Raw genomic sequence first — 14,092 nt, 5'->3', positions numbered from 1 at the left:
GCCCATAATCCAAGCACCTAACCCGGATCTTGTGTTCATCCCAACACCTGCAAAACATGCTCAAGCAGTCATCTTGATGCGGCGTCATATGGACAAAGCACTCAGATTGGAGTATATGTCGATCAAGGATGCAAGAGAGCTATGGGTAGCGCTAGAAGAGCGTTTTGGCAATGTTCAAGATTCCCTCCTCCCTGACTTGAAGGTTCAATGGAACAATCTGCGCTTTGCTGACTTCAAGTCTGTTGCTGAATATAATTCAGAAGCTCTTCGCATACAATCCATGTTGAGGTTTTGTGGAAAACCTATCACAGAGCAAGAGCTAATTGAGAAGACTCTCTCCACCTTCTCCGTTTCAGCCATTGTGATATCAAAGCAATACCGTACTGAAGTAAATGCTGGACGGATCACGAGGTTTCATCAGCTTATCAATATCATATCTGTAGCTGAGAAACATGATAACATACTCGTGAGAAATTATAATTCAAGGCCCATTGGAACTAAGAGCGTTCATGAGGCGAATTATAATGCACCCAAAGGAGGGCGCAAGGAGCGGAACCCTAAGAATAAGGGATATGAGGGACGTATGGGTCCATATAACCGCCCTAATCAGGAAGGAAACCGCAAGTTTGGAGCGGATACACGTGGTGGCAATGCCACACGTGGGAGAGGGGGTCGTGGCAACCCTAGCCATGGTGGTGGAGCCATAGCTCATGGTGGTGGTGCCATGGGTCGTGATGGTTGCGCCAACCCTCCTAGGGAACGACCACAACGTGCACCTCAATTAAGGGGAGGTAACCACAATGACATGTGTCATCGATGTGGGTCAAGTGAGCATTGGTTCAGGCAATGCCAGGCAAGCGAGCAACTAGCTGCAAGATACAAGGCATACAAGGACCTGAGAGAGCAAGAAGTGTACCTTGCAGAAGAAGGAGAAGAAGATGGTGGAGATGTCAACCTCACCATAGAGGACTTCAAAGCTGAAGATGAAGTGCACAAGGATGCTGCAGACTTTGATTAGAATAGTCCTTTTTATTTTCCAAGAATTTTTGTAATGGCAAATGAGCCTTAGTCAATAAATGACAATTGTATCAACTCTTTCTCATGTGGCATACCCAATAAAATATGATGTCTAGGAAAGTCATTGAGATAATTGGTACTTAAGCGAGCCTCGCTCCACCAACATCTCTCTACTTTCCTGGTCATATTTGATTGGAGTTACCAAACGGATAGAGTGACTACAATGTGTCTCAGTTTGATTTTCTTTATTTTTGGATTAGACTTTTTGGAAACTTTGATGTAATCATTGGCTATTAATAAAGTGTCGATTCTTTTACTTAATGTCTTGGACATACCTTATTTAATTTGAACTTCATTACATAAGAGCCAATGGTTTTCATGTGGAAACACATTATGAGAATGGACAGAATTCTTTTGCATTACCTCTAATGACTATGGACATAAACGAGTATTAGATTAACTTATGTGTCGCTCTAGTGGGTTGTATGCAACCACTATTCAAGTTATTGAATCCAACCATGTCATGAGAGACGACTTATGGGATTCTGACACATATAGGCTTTGGTATGACCAATTGGGACATCCAGGTCATGATATGATGATCCGTTTATTAAAGACTTCACACGGACATCCATTCTTTCGAGTGAAAAGAAGTATGAATCAAAAGTTGGTTCTAGGAGAAGGGTAATGTCGTCACCTCCTACGGCAAGAGCTTGGCATTAACGCCAAGAATGGCAATGTGCCACCTCTCTCCACTTCTCAAGTCAATTGTGATTCTGTGGCTCAACCAAAATCCTCATTGGTTGCTTCTAAGGCCCATCACTCGTTTCCCAAAGCCTGCTCTTTAAGGATCGAGACCATCCTATGCAAAGGACACATGTGTTCTCAGAGAATCCAAAGAGATTCTGTGGATCGACTCAACCAACTTGTGGACTGCTTAGATGTTTGATGTTGTTGGTTGATATGCGGACACACTGGTCATGTGACGCACTATCGTCCACTTGTAATGCTGCTTAAGATGAACTCCTAACCCAAATCATATGGCTACGGGCTCACTACCCGGATCATCCCGTTCAGTCAATTCGACTTGACAATGCTAGAGAGTTTACATTGAAAATTTTTCGATGACTATTGCATATCATTGGGTATTGATATCAAGTATCATATTCCCATGTACAGACCCAATTGGTCTAGCGGAAAAGCCACCGTTAAACGACTACGATGGTAGCCCAGACATTGGTAATGCGCACCAATATTTCCGCTTGGGTTATGCAATATCGCATGCAGCTATGCTAATTCGTCTACGACTCATAGCAGCCACTCAACTTTTATTTGCGTTACAGCTAGTGACTGGGTTCGAGTCTAATATCTCGTACTTATGCATATTTGAGTGTGCGGTTTATGTGCCAATTGCGCCGCCACAGCGCATCAACATGAGTCATTGCAACGAAAGCATATATATATTTATGTTGGACATAGGCCTCCAACTATAAGTCCGCTACGTAGAACCCTTGACAGGCGATCTCTATTTCGCTGGACTTGCGAATTGTCACTTTGATGAGACAGTCTTCCCATCGTTAGGGGGAGATTAGAACGTCAATGTTCAGCAGGAACGACATGAATTGTCGTGGTCTGTCCCCACTATGTCTCATCTTGATCCCCTAAAAGTGACGAGATCACATATACCTGCTGCAAACATGCCTGCAAGGATTGATGTCCCCATAGGAGGACATGGTGCCACCCAGAGAAGATAGGTACGACACCACCACCATGGATGGTGGGATGGTGACGCCACAAGGTGGCATAATGGCGTCATAGGCCATGGGTTCCGCTAGAGAGCGTAGGAGACCCATATGTTTGATGGATTCTCGCCCTAAGAAGAGAGCGAGTTTGGCACAACTTGATCCATTGATCATTGATACTCAAAATCCGTCTCATGAGAATATTTTGGATTGTGGTTATGTCCAAGAGACATCGTTGGGGGACGCCTCAATGTTAGAACCAATTTCTGAGAATATAGAGATCTCTACGAACTACACTAGTGTACATGAGGACGTGGAATTGTTGAGAACAATGACATCGAACCTTACTCCGTTGAAGAATGCCAACGTAGAGAAAATTAGCCTAAATGGAAAGATGCGATCCAGGTTGAATTAGATTCACTAACGAAAAGAAAGGATTTCGGGCCTGAGATGCCACCTGTTGACATTAATAGGTCTTCGTTAGATAGCGTGACGAGAAAAAGAGATGGTAATCTCACCTTATGGCGCAAGGTTTCTCACAACGCCCTGGAATCGACTACGAGAAGACTTATTCTCTCGTAATGGATGTCATTGCACTCCACTACCTTGTCAGTTTGGTAATTTCCAAATAACTGAACATGCAGCTTACAAATGTGGCCACTACGTATCTTTATGGGGATCTAGATACGAAATATAATGAAGGTTCTTGTGAACTTCATTTTCCCAAGTCAAGTGGCTCTAGACCACGGAGCACGTTTGCAACGAGGTTGAAACGCTCACTAAAGTGACTACTTGATTGGGAAGGGATATGATGAACTATGCCCACGCGTTTCCATGATAAGTTCCGGATTTGCAATTGTCGCGGTTTATGTTGATAAACATAATTGGAACCCTTGTGAGTTAAGGAAAACCGCTGAACACCTGAAATCCGAGTTTGAGAGGAAGGACCTTGGGAGAACACGGTTTTGTATACCGTGTCAATAGATGCTTAGGCATTTTGATAAAGTCAAAGATGCACTCCCATGGTCGTCCGTAGTCTTGGCCCTAAAAGGAATCCGTTTCGTCCCAGGGATGATGACGAAGACGTGTTAATAGCAGAAGTGCTTACTTATGTACAATAGGCGCATTATTGTACTTAGCACAATACAAGACCGGACACCTCAATTATTATGAACTTATTGGCTAGATATAGCCCCGCGCCAACACAACGCCATTGGATTGGCATAAAGACAATCCTTCGATACTTGAGAGGTACGATTGATATGGGCTTGTTCCTATCCCTACAGAGAGAAAAGAAATAACGGAAGTGTGGGATCGGACTCCACAAGGCAAAACGCCACCTTCCGTGCTCCTCCTCCCCTCCATCAAAATGACAACGATGTCTTGATGGGTTTTGCTGATGCAGGGTATCTCTCTCACCCTCACAAAGGTCGCTCCCAAATGGGTTATGTCTTTACCATGGAAAGCACTGCGATATCTTGGAGGTCTACTAAACAGACCCTTGTTGCTACTTCCTCAAATCATGCAAAGATTATCGCTCTACATGAAGCTGTACGAGAATGCATATGGCTAAGGTCTATAGTTAGACATATTCGAGGAACTTGTGGTTTGAAGTCTACCACAGATGAACCTACATGCATTTATGAGGATAATGCAGCTTGTATTGAACAAATGAAATTAGGTTTCATCAAGGGCGACAACACCAAGCATATATCGCCTAAGTTCTTTTACAATCAGCAACAACAGACACTTCTAAATATTGAAGTGAACCAAATCCGATCTGAGGATAATGTAGCGGACTTATTTACTAAGTCGTTACCAAAATCCACCTTCGAGAAACATGTGAAGAGCATCGGATTAAGGAAGTTATCCGAACTCCCATGATTGTAGCAATCAGGGGGAGATATGGACATCAGGGGGAGGTATGATGTCTACATGTTAGATCTCGAAGAGTGAATGACGTGTTGTGCTCTTTTTGTCCTTCGACCAGGGTTATTTTTGTCCCACAGGGTTTTTGTTACCTGACAAGGTTTTTAACGAGGCAACAATCAAAGCGTCATCGCCAAGTTTGAGCGGCACAAGGGGGAGTGTTGAAGGATGTCGACATAATGTGTGCCTCTACAAACTAGGATTTAGAGTTGTAATAGGAAAGTGTTCTAGGTATTTAATTGTATTCGGATTCTATTACCTTTTGTATACCTTGTAACTCCCTATTTAAAGGGCTCCTATTATCAATGATAAACACAATTACAATTCTCCTACAACACGGCCTTATTTTAACACCTACAATAGTGACTGTTTAGGTCTTCCACAATTTCGTTTTCGTTAGCTAGTTGTTCTTTAATGTTTGGTGTGTTCTACTATGGAGATCTTGGCTTCGTCTCTCTCTTTTTGTATCTATTTTTTCTTTATTAACATGGGGGGTGGTAAGGAGGTTTCTTTGCCTCTCTTGTCCCTCTTTTTGAGCCAAAAAAAAAAGCTGATAGTGTGTAGATAATACATCAAATTATGTCATTTATGATGTATGTTGCTTTTGAAAAATAGGTAAACAATGAAGTATGGATTTTGTTTTTCTCCCTGTACTTTTTCGTTGGCTTTCACGATTGTACAAACTCAGTCGTTTTGGATTAGCAGAAATTCAAATTTTGAGTTGATAAGCATTGATGATACATAACATCCAATTTGATAAGACAAACGACTAAAGGCCAAAATATCAATATCATACAGGTTTGATACACTAGTTAGGAGGCAATAGTCTACCAAAGTCCAAAAACTGGGAGCAAAATAGAGAGAGAGATTGCTGCGTTTCGTTTGAAATTTTCTAGGGTCTACTTTCAGATATCTGTATGTTTTGTTTCATCTTCCCCTTGGATAAAATTGGATGATGTGGACTCTCTCGAGGTCACTTCTAGAGAAGCAGAGGAATCAATTTGAGCAACGTGACTATCATTCAGAGCAGGCGGACAAATCTCCTCAATTTTTTTTGTCGCCAACAAGAACACTCACTACTTCAGACATAGTAGGCCTCAGAGTTGGGATATACTGGTGCACTTTACTGCTAAATTGAAGATGATGATGGCTTGTTTTTTGCATCATACTTGGTAGACAAGGTTTTGTCAACCAAGTCCACCACCCTTCCTTTTCGCTGTAAATCATAAGCCTGCATTTCCACACACACAACATATACATCGTGTTAAATGAGATTGCAGCATAGTTTGGACAAACAAGTTGAATAAAAGAAGGCAGAAAAGCATGGCAATGCCAATTTTGCTTACCGTATCTAAAAGAAATTCACTTTCCTGGCTATCTCGTCCGTGTCCTGCATTTGTCCTTCCGCTAACAATTTCAAGTATAACCACCCCAAAACTGTAGATATCAGCTTTAGATGTCACAGTTGCTCGAACATACTTAGGTGCCATATATCATCCGCTGCAGAAAATAAGAGGTAACTCATCATTACACCAAGTCAAAGATTGCAACAAGTATATATATAGTGGCAGGGAGTAGGTATTGTTTTATAGTAAGTTTTACTTACTGTGGCACTTCTACTTTGTTGAACTTGAATTGATCATCTTCGGTGTAAAGGGTTGCCAATCCAAAGTCTGATATTTTAGCCTTAAGGTATCTATCGAAAAGAATATTAGTGGATTTAATGTCACTGGGAACCATCTTCAGCCTGGGATGCTCATGTAGATACACCAATCCCGTAGCTATTCCCAAGCAAATGTTAAACCTAGCTTTCCAATCAAGTTTCGATTTGGACTTTTGAGTCTGCAACCATACAGTCACCACATCAATATATTTTCTCCTAAATAATTATACTATTAGAAAAGAAAAACATATAAGAAAAAAGGGGCCTAATAGAATTGGTTACGTAATTCTATGTTAACTGTGTAGGACTGAAATTCTATTTATGAATAATAAATTCGTAGATGAATAGTAATCTAGACATTTTGCTGCACAGGGGTATATTAAATGTACCAGTTTCGAAACAATAGCCGATTAGCCAAAATGACTGCTCTTTATCGGTTTACCAAGTGGGAACAAAGTTGTTTGTTACCTGAATACTACGCCTCGAGAGAGGAACACAATGAAATCAAAAATGGGATTCTCATTCAGATTAATGATCTCACTACAAGGCTTGCTCATTTGGGATCATTACCTATAACTTACCCATAATTAGGAAACAGTAGCTAAACTAAAATAAATAAGAGAGAAGGTGATTGGCATTGAAATGCCAAAACCCAACCATGTACAAAATTGGGGTCTATGACTTCTAGGCTGCACAAAAAAGGCCCCAAAGGCTACTCTCTTTTAACTACCTATATACATAAAGAGAAATTCATGTGAAAAGCATTTTGAGCTCCTCAATTCTAGCAGATCGAACTTCCTCATCAGTGAGAGCTCCGGCAATCATTCTCTGCTTCCTGGCCTGAACTTGTAGCAGGCGTTCCTCCACCGTGTCCTGTCCAATTTTAATAACTCATACAGTAAAATATAGAGATTATGGTATTTACCAGCTGAACGACCCACAATCATTAACAAACTAGGCAAAAACAGGAAGAGCTACTAGTCCAACTCACTAAACACCACTAACTAGACAGCTGTTGGAATACCAGTTAGAATCAATCAAAGGCATCTATGCTAAACTCATTCATGCATTAGTGAATAGTTAGGATAGCTTAGGGCCTTGGGTTCAGACCCAGTTCACTAGTATAATTTTGCTATATAATTCATCTATGTTCAAAATAAATAAATAAAAACGTGGAATTGAAGTTATATGTATTTGACCAATCACTATCTCTAAAGAACACAATTCAAAGTTCAGGTGACATTTAATCCACTTCTCCCATGAACAGGCTTGTATAACTGCTAGACTGCTGAAGACCATAACAAAAACATACTCACCTTGACAATAAATCTTCTAACAGTGACTGTTCGCTTTTGTCCAATGCGATGAATTCTCATTATTGCTTGCTCCTCAACCGCAGGATTCCACCATGGATCCTAAAAGAGGGTGAGCATATCGTACTTAATTTCGGGGTAAAAAGTACTCAAGTTCTCAACAGATGAAATAATAATAAACAGAAAGATTGAAAGTACCATTATGAAGACGTTAGATGCTGCAGTTAAATTCAGACCAACACCGCCAGTTTTCAAAGATGTCAACAACACCTGAGACATAATACATGCAGGATATTAACAAGCAAGAAGATTATCACCAAATTATAACTGCAAGGAACAAAATGTAATTTTTGCTGCTTACCCTTTTCACTCTGGTCTCATTGAACTCATTCAAAACCCTCTCCCTCTGTGGCTGTGTCAGCTTCCCATCAAACCTAAGAAACTCAATTCCTCTTCTCTTCATAGGGATCTCCAAGAGATCCAAAAATGCAGTCCACTGACTGAAAATAATGCTTTTTTCGCCAGAACCTGATTGAAGAATATGCTCCAAGCAATCCAAGAGCTTTGCAACCTTCGAAGATTCCTTCCAATCTTCAACAAAATCAACCTGAAAGCGGCTTTCAGATGGGCAAGATATGAGGTCAGTTTTTTCAATCAATCTCCGACATATTGGGCATGGACCACGAGTTGGTCTTCCCCAGCTCGAGAGAAGACACTCCCTACACATCTTATGAGCACATGGTGTAAGTATAGGATCATCTGCAAACTCCAAGCATATGGGACACTCTCTGTTTTCACCCTTACGGATACCCTCAACAACCTCTTCAACATAAGCTCGGCTGGGGACACTCTGCTTTGAAGTGGAAGCATCCTGGCTAGCTTCAAGAAATATTCTTGCAAGCTTGTCCAAGTCTGCATACTTTTGTGAATCACCCCGACTGCTTTTCTTTTGTGAATCGCTCCGACTGCAGTACTCCAAACCAACGTGTTAGAAGCAGTTAAAGCTAATGAACAAGGACAAAAGCTCAACTGTCAAGTCAAAATAAATGCAAATTCATTCCCACCTCATGACAAGATATGGATGGTTGCAACACTGCCTCAATCGAAGTAGTAGCTCAAGGATATTTGCATAGTTGTGAAGAACCTTGCCTTCTGCTACAAACTGGTCAAACTGGACCTGTATATTTTGCAAAAAAAAATTATCAGCTATGAATAGCCATGAAAACAAGACTGCTGAAAGTGCCAAGTGAATACAAATCTGTAAGCAAATAACAGTGCATTTGCAAGTACATTCTCAATTCGGTTCAAGGTTGGCCACAATTATTGTTGAGATAACTTACTTTTGATCTCCTAAAAAGGGCGTTGTAAAAGTCATGTTCAGCATCTGACTGTTCACACTCAATGGTTTGAATGTCAGTTGGAGGGAGAACAAGTATGGGCCTGAAATTACATACACCAAACATTAAAATCCTATGAAGAGTTCAGTACCTTATAATGTATATTGAGAGAGAGAGAGAGAGAGAGAGAGAGAGAGAGAGAGAGAGATTGAGATTCAAAATAACTCTCAAGAGTAATCACCTTCCCACTTTATCCTTTGTTTCTTTTGTTCTTCTTAACATCAGTGGTCTCAAAATGGCCTTTATCAATCTCAGTCCTCTTGGATCACCAATCTCGTAAGGCCTTTGAATTAATTTGTTCCACCTAGATATTAGCAAAATTATATTAGTAACCCATAAATCTGCATCCCCACTAGTCATAGTTGAACTAGCAGTTCTTATTGATACTATAGAAAAACAATATCTTAAAATTAAACAATATTTGACATACCATGCCCAGTTGCACCATGGTTCAACATGCAAGAAGGATAGGAGGCTGTAGAGATCTTCCAAATTGTTCTGCAACAATTGATGACCAAAGGATTTTATAATTAATGTCAAAACTAATAAATTAACCACCCCTACTAAGCTAGAGACAGCTTATTAGAGTTCTCGAAAATGCACGAGGGGAAAAAAAAATACTGTTTAGAATGCAGAATATCATATATGCTTCACAAAGCACACTCAATATTTATCAAGCATGACAACAGAAAGCAGACCTGAATAGGAGTTCCAGTCAAACACCATCTGCAATGCGATGACAAGGTGAAAACAGCCTGAGCACCTTGGGTCCTCGAAGATTTAATGGTATGAGCTTCATCAAGCACCACCCTATACCAGTCAACTTGGTGGAAAAGGCTGTCCTCCCCATCCTGTACCACATTGTAACAAAAGAATAGAGTGAAATGAGAAGATTAATAGATTAGGTTTTCATTTAACAAATTACAAATAATAAGAATTGGCTAAAAAAGAAGGGAAGGTTTCTTACACTTTTGTAAGCTGCAGCCAAGACACCATATGTTGTCAAGACCACATCATGTACAGAGATTGCCTTGGGGCTAGTGGTTCTGTGTCCACCATAGTGAACAAAAATGGAAATACTTTCGGGCTCTGAATGTGTTTCAAGCTCATCCTGACATTATTAAAAGAACTGATAAGATATGCTGGAAACTAAAGGATATATTCATCTTGTTATTCAAAGTATCTGTAAATAGATTGAGGATATGAGAAAGTTCTTACTACATTATTCTGACATCACATCATAACAAAATTTAAATATAATAAAAAATTCAATTATCACAATTATTCAATGCAAAACAAAAAGGAAGCTATTTACCTTCCACTGGCTTAACAAAGACAGGGGACAGACAACAAGAGTGCCTCCCTTTGGTTTCAATGGGGCAGTTGTATCTGAATCTATCTTCCTCTTCTTTGTAATTTCGATATCATTAGAGCCTCTTCTACCTGGTCTTGCAAGTATTAGAGCAATTGTCATCACAGTCTTCCCAAGTCCCATCGCATCTGCTAGGATCTAGAATTTAAACAGACTTTTGATGTTAGAGACAAAATTTACATGATAATAGTCACTCCAATTCCCAAAGCACTATAAGGTTTCCCCACAAGCTAAATATACTTTTAAATATGCAGTAGAGAGATGATTGAAATACTCACTCCTCCTCTTGCCATCAGCGTTGCAGTTGGAAATTTTGTGGTTGCCTCCCCTGTGAAAATGTTGACATAGATTGAAGAAGCCCTCCTGACAAATCATATATTCAGTTAAGTTGCAGGCTTGAAGCTATTTGAATTCACAATGTGGATTGTGGTTTGCGTGCAAGAGACTAGAAGAAGAGAAAAACAGTACTGTTTTCCTTCTTCCATTTTCATTTTTCTTTAAACTACATACTCATCACATATACGGTAGGCTGCCCAGCAAGGATGTAGAGTTTGCCTGGCCTTCTCAACATCAATTCCCTTCTCCAATCCTGACATCCAATGGAGCGCTTGTTTCTGGTATGGTTTCAGAACACACCTGAGAGTGCCTGGGGGCTCCATCTCCTAAAAGATTTAGAGAGCAAGGTCAGACAAGGGGACATTGTTGACATACTATATCTACTCTGAAAGTCTGAAATCCTCAGCTGAAAAATACAACATATTCATAGTGCCTACCTCTAAGTCATATACTTCCGCCGCACCAACAATCTTGTTTAGAGAAGACTCAGAAATGGCTTGTTCATCTTTGTTTTCTTCGGGATTCTGTTGGGAACCCTTTCTGCGTTTTGGTGCAGGCAATGCTAATGGAGCTTCATTTGGAATACGCTGTGTTGAACCCATGCATGTTTAAGCCATTTAGATGTAGATACACACACATAGAAAAACAAAAATTGTTGATAATCTATGTGTTTGGAGATGCAATGATGTTAAATAAAAATCAAGGAGGTCACATTCAGTTGTATGTTTGAAATTGAAATATTGGATTGTATTTCACAAAACACTTGGCACCATTGAAAGCACTGTCACTGGACCTATGGTTTAGAGTTTAGAGAAAATTTTAAGATTTGTTTGTACCTCGGGATGCCTTTCTTGCAAACACCTTACTCAGATAATGCATTCACAAATTAATAGTATTCAAAGCACAATGTAACATTTTAACAGCATTTAGTAATTGGAACACATGAAAAAAAAAATCAGATCCAATAAAATGAGAAAACACCAACATTTGCTCCAAAGCAATCAAGATAAATGCAAATAGACAAAGAAATGTCAATACATACTTCAATATTCAGAAGACGTTTTCGGGAATCAAGTTCTTCTGGAGTGAACTCAGCCTGGACAAAGCAACAAAAAATTAGCACACTAATACAACACGAACCATCAAAAAGTAGAGTTTCTGGTGTTTGGATTTGTATATCAGGGATGTTAAACTACCAAGGAGAATCAGGACTACCTTCTGATATGGTTGGACTTTCAACAATTTGAACAGAGTGAGAAGAGGATATATAGTGGAATCGATGTTAGGGGAAGCATCTAGCTTCCATGAAGACTTGTCCACTTCGGTGAAAATTGAGCGGTGAATATAAAAACTGTAAAACATATAGCAAACAAGTTCGGCTGAAGCAAAACTGTGCGAAAGGAATGAATGTGGTAAGTGGTAACATATGGCTAGGACCTATACCTTATATACAACATGATCTCTTGCATCATAGAAAGCACTTGGGGTGCAGCTATACACCGTCCACGAACCTTAACCTTTCCAGATTGTACAAGTGGAACAACACATTTTGCCCATTCCATTGAAAAGCGACCGATCTATAAATTCAACCACATACAATGCATTAAAGCCGAAAGAATTTTCTTACAGACTCAAATAATTCAGCATACAAACAAATCATAGAACACAAATATACCTCTCCAGATCGTTTGGTTGAGAAACGAACAATCCACCTGGTTTTGTTGCTGGAATTTACAGAAGGAAATGAGAGGTTAACAATCTCATTGTCTACCAACTTCCTGCCTTTGGAAGTCGAAAGTGCAGTAACTACTGTCCCTCCAACCGCAAGCCAATCCCGCTCCGTAGGGAATTCCCCATCCTCCAAATTCGGTGGCCTCACTTGCTTAACCGAAATCACTTCACAGTCAGGGACTTCCTTCTTCACCAGGCTCTTAGGCTTCGACGAATCCACATCTCCATCAGCCTTCTTAACCACAATCGCCCCTGCATTTTCCAGGATGAAATTGACGGCTGCATTCTGGTCTCCACCGCATTCTGAAAGTGCTCGAAGAATCTCAAATTCAGGCATTTCACACCCGAGAACCGACCGAATTTTCTTCACATTCTCTTCCTGCTTGATCAAACCCTCTCGGCCATCTTCAACTTCCTTCTTCACTACCCCTTTCGGCTTCAACACGAAAAGCTTTTCAGCTTCATATTCCTCATGATCCTCCAATTTAATAAACGTCGAAATAGGCTCCACATTTAGGACTGGAACTTCATTCTGCTCTAACCTCTCGGGCTTAGACTCCTGAAGCCTTTCGGCCTCATCCATCTCATCAGATCCTTCTTTCTTCACCTCAATCGAAACAAGTTCCGCTTCTTGTTCAGCCAGGCTATCCGGAACCTCGCTCATCGTTTCGGCCTCCTCCACCTCCTCAGATCCTTCCCTCTTCACCTGGATCAAACCAGGTTCATCCACCTCCTCAGATCCAACTCTCTGTACCTGGATCGAAACATTTTCCGCTTCTTGTTGCGCCAAATCCCCCAGGCTATCAGGAACCACGCTCATCGTTTCGGCCTCGCTTAGCCGCATCGATCCTTTAAGCGCCTCAGCCTGATCGGTCTCCTCGGAGCACTCTTCCTTGATTTTGATCGGAACAGGCTCCTCCTGGGTGTCAGGAACTTCATCAATCGACGACGAGCTAAGAATCTTAGAGACGGGAAGCTTTTCGGGCTTATCGGACTCCTCATCCGGCCACTCTTGCTTGATCACGGTCGAAATACGAGCCCCGGTGCTGGTATTCCTGCGCTTAACCAACATAGGCATAGGCATGAGGGGAATTCCCATGGGAATTTCATCCTCTTTGGAATCCATGTCTTTTGGGTCAAAGACACGGATCAGGTATTAGAAAATGGGTTTTTGGGAGAGAAGGAAACACGGTGATTTTTTTTTGGGGAGAAGAGAGAGGGGAATGAAGAATGGTTTGGCGCGCCTTAGGGTTTTATACTGGAACAAGGTTTTGGCGCGAAACGAAGGTTTTGGCGTTTTTACTGTATCAAATTTCGCGGGTTTTTTATCTGCTTTGTTTAGTGTTTTACCTCTCTTTTTAACATTATGGCGCCAAAAGTCAAAAGGGGTGAATAGGTCGAGTAAATTAGCGGTTGTTTTTCCCTCTCTTTTCATTTTTCCTTTTTTGTTCGGTTAGTAAATATATATATATATATATATATATATATTTTTTTTTTTTTTTTCGGTTATTGAGATGAAATTTCTTAAGATGATAAACTTCCAAGGATAGTTTGTGATAAACAAAGTATATAGAAAAAAAAAACCTAAGAAC

The 14,092-nt window shown here is 40.5% G+C and overlaps 1 protein-coding gene and 1 long non-coding RNA gene across 2 annotated transcripts; both read right to left on the bottom strand.

Annotated features, from left to right (window-relative positions):
• Positions 1-5,489: 5,489 nt before the first annotated feature.
• On the bottom strand, positions 5,490-6,541 carry LOC133708718 (uncharacterized). Its single transcript, XR_009846003.1, has 3 exons — positions 6,295-6,541; positions 6,035-6,188; positions 5,490-5,919 (listed from the first exon to the last, which is right to left on the bottom strand). It is a non-coding gene; the product is annotated as an uncharacterized LOC133708718 (long non-coding RNA).
• A 311-nt stretch (positions 6,542-6,852) lies between these two features.
• Positions 6,853-13,719, bottom strand: LOC133713086 (DNA repair protein RAD5B-like). The gene is made up of 18 exons (XM_062139214.1): positions 12,445-13,719; positions 12,213-12,346; positions 11,985-12,120; positions 11,812-11,865; positions 11,207-11,356; positions 10,944-11,095; positions 10,712-10,796; positions 10,377-10,571; positions 10,029-10,172; positions 9,760-9,912; positions 9,492-9,559; positions 9,243-9,365; positions 9,005-9,104; positions 8,729-8,841; positions 8,026-8,629; positions 7,863-7,934; positions 7,668-7,766; positions 6,853-7,224 (listed from the first exon to the last, which is right to left on the bottom strand). The coding sequence occupies exons 1-18, from the start codon at positions 13,624-13,626 to the stop codon at positions 7,102-7,104; spliced, it is 3,687 nt and encodes a 1,228-aa protein (XP_061995198.1). The 5' UTR covers positions 13,627-13,719; the 3' UTR covers positions 6,853-7,101.
• Positions 13,720-14,092: the final 373 nt, after the last annotated feature.

Source organism: Rosa rugosa, chromosome 5, assembly GCF_958449725.1.
Source record: "Rosa rugosa chromosome 5, drRosRugo1.1, whole genome shotgun sequence".
Classification (NCBI taxonomy): domain Eukaryota; kingdom Viridiplantae; phylum Streptophyta; class Magnoliopsida; order Rosales; family Rosaceae; genus Rosa; species Rosa rugosa.
The sequence above is the reverse complement of the archived record's forward strand: the minus strand, read 5'-3'. Positions and strand labels throughout refer to the sequence as shown.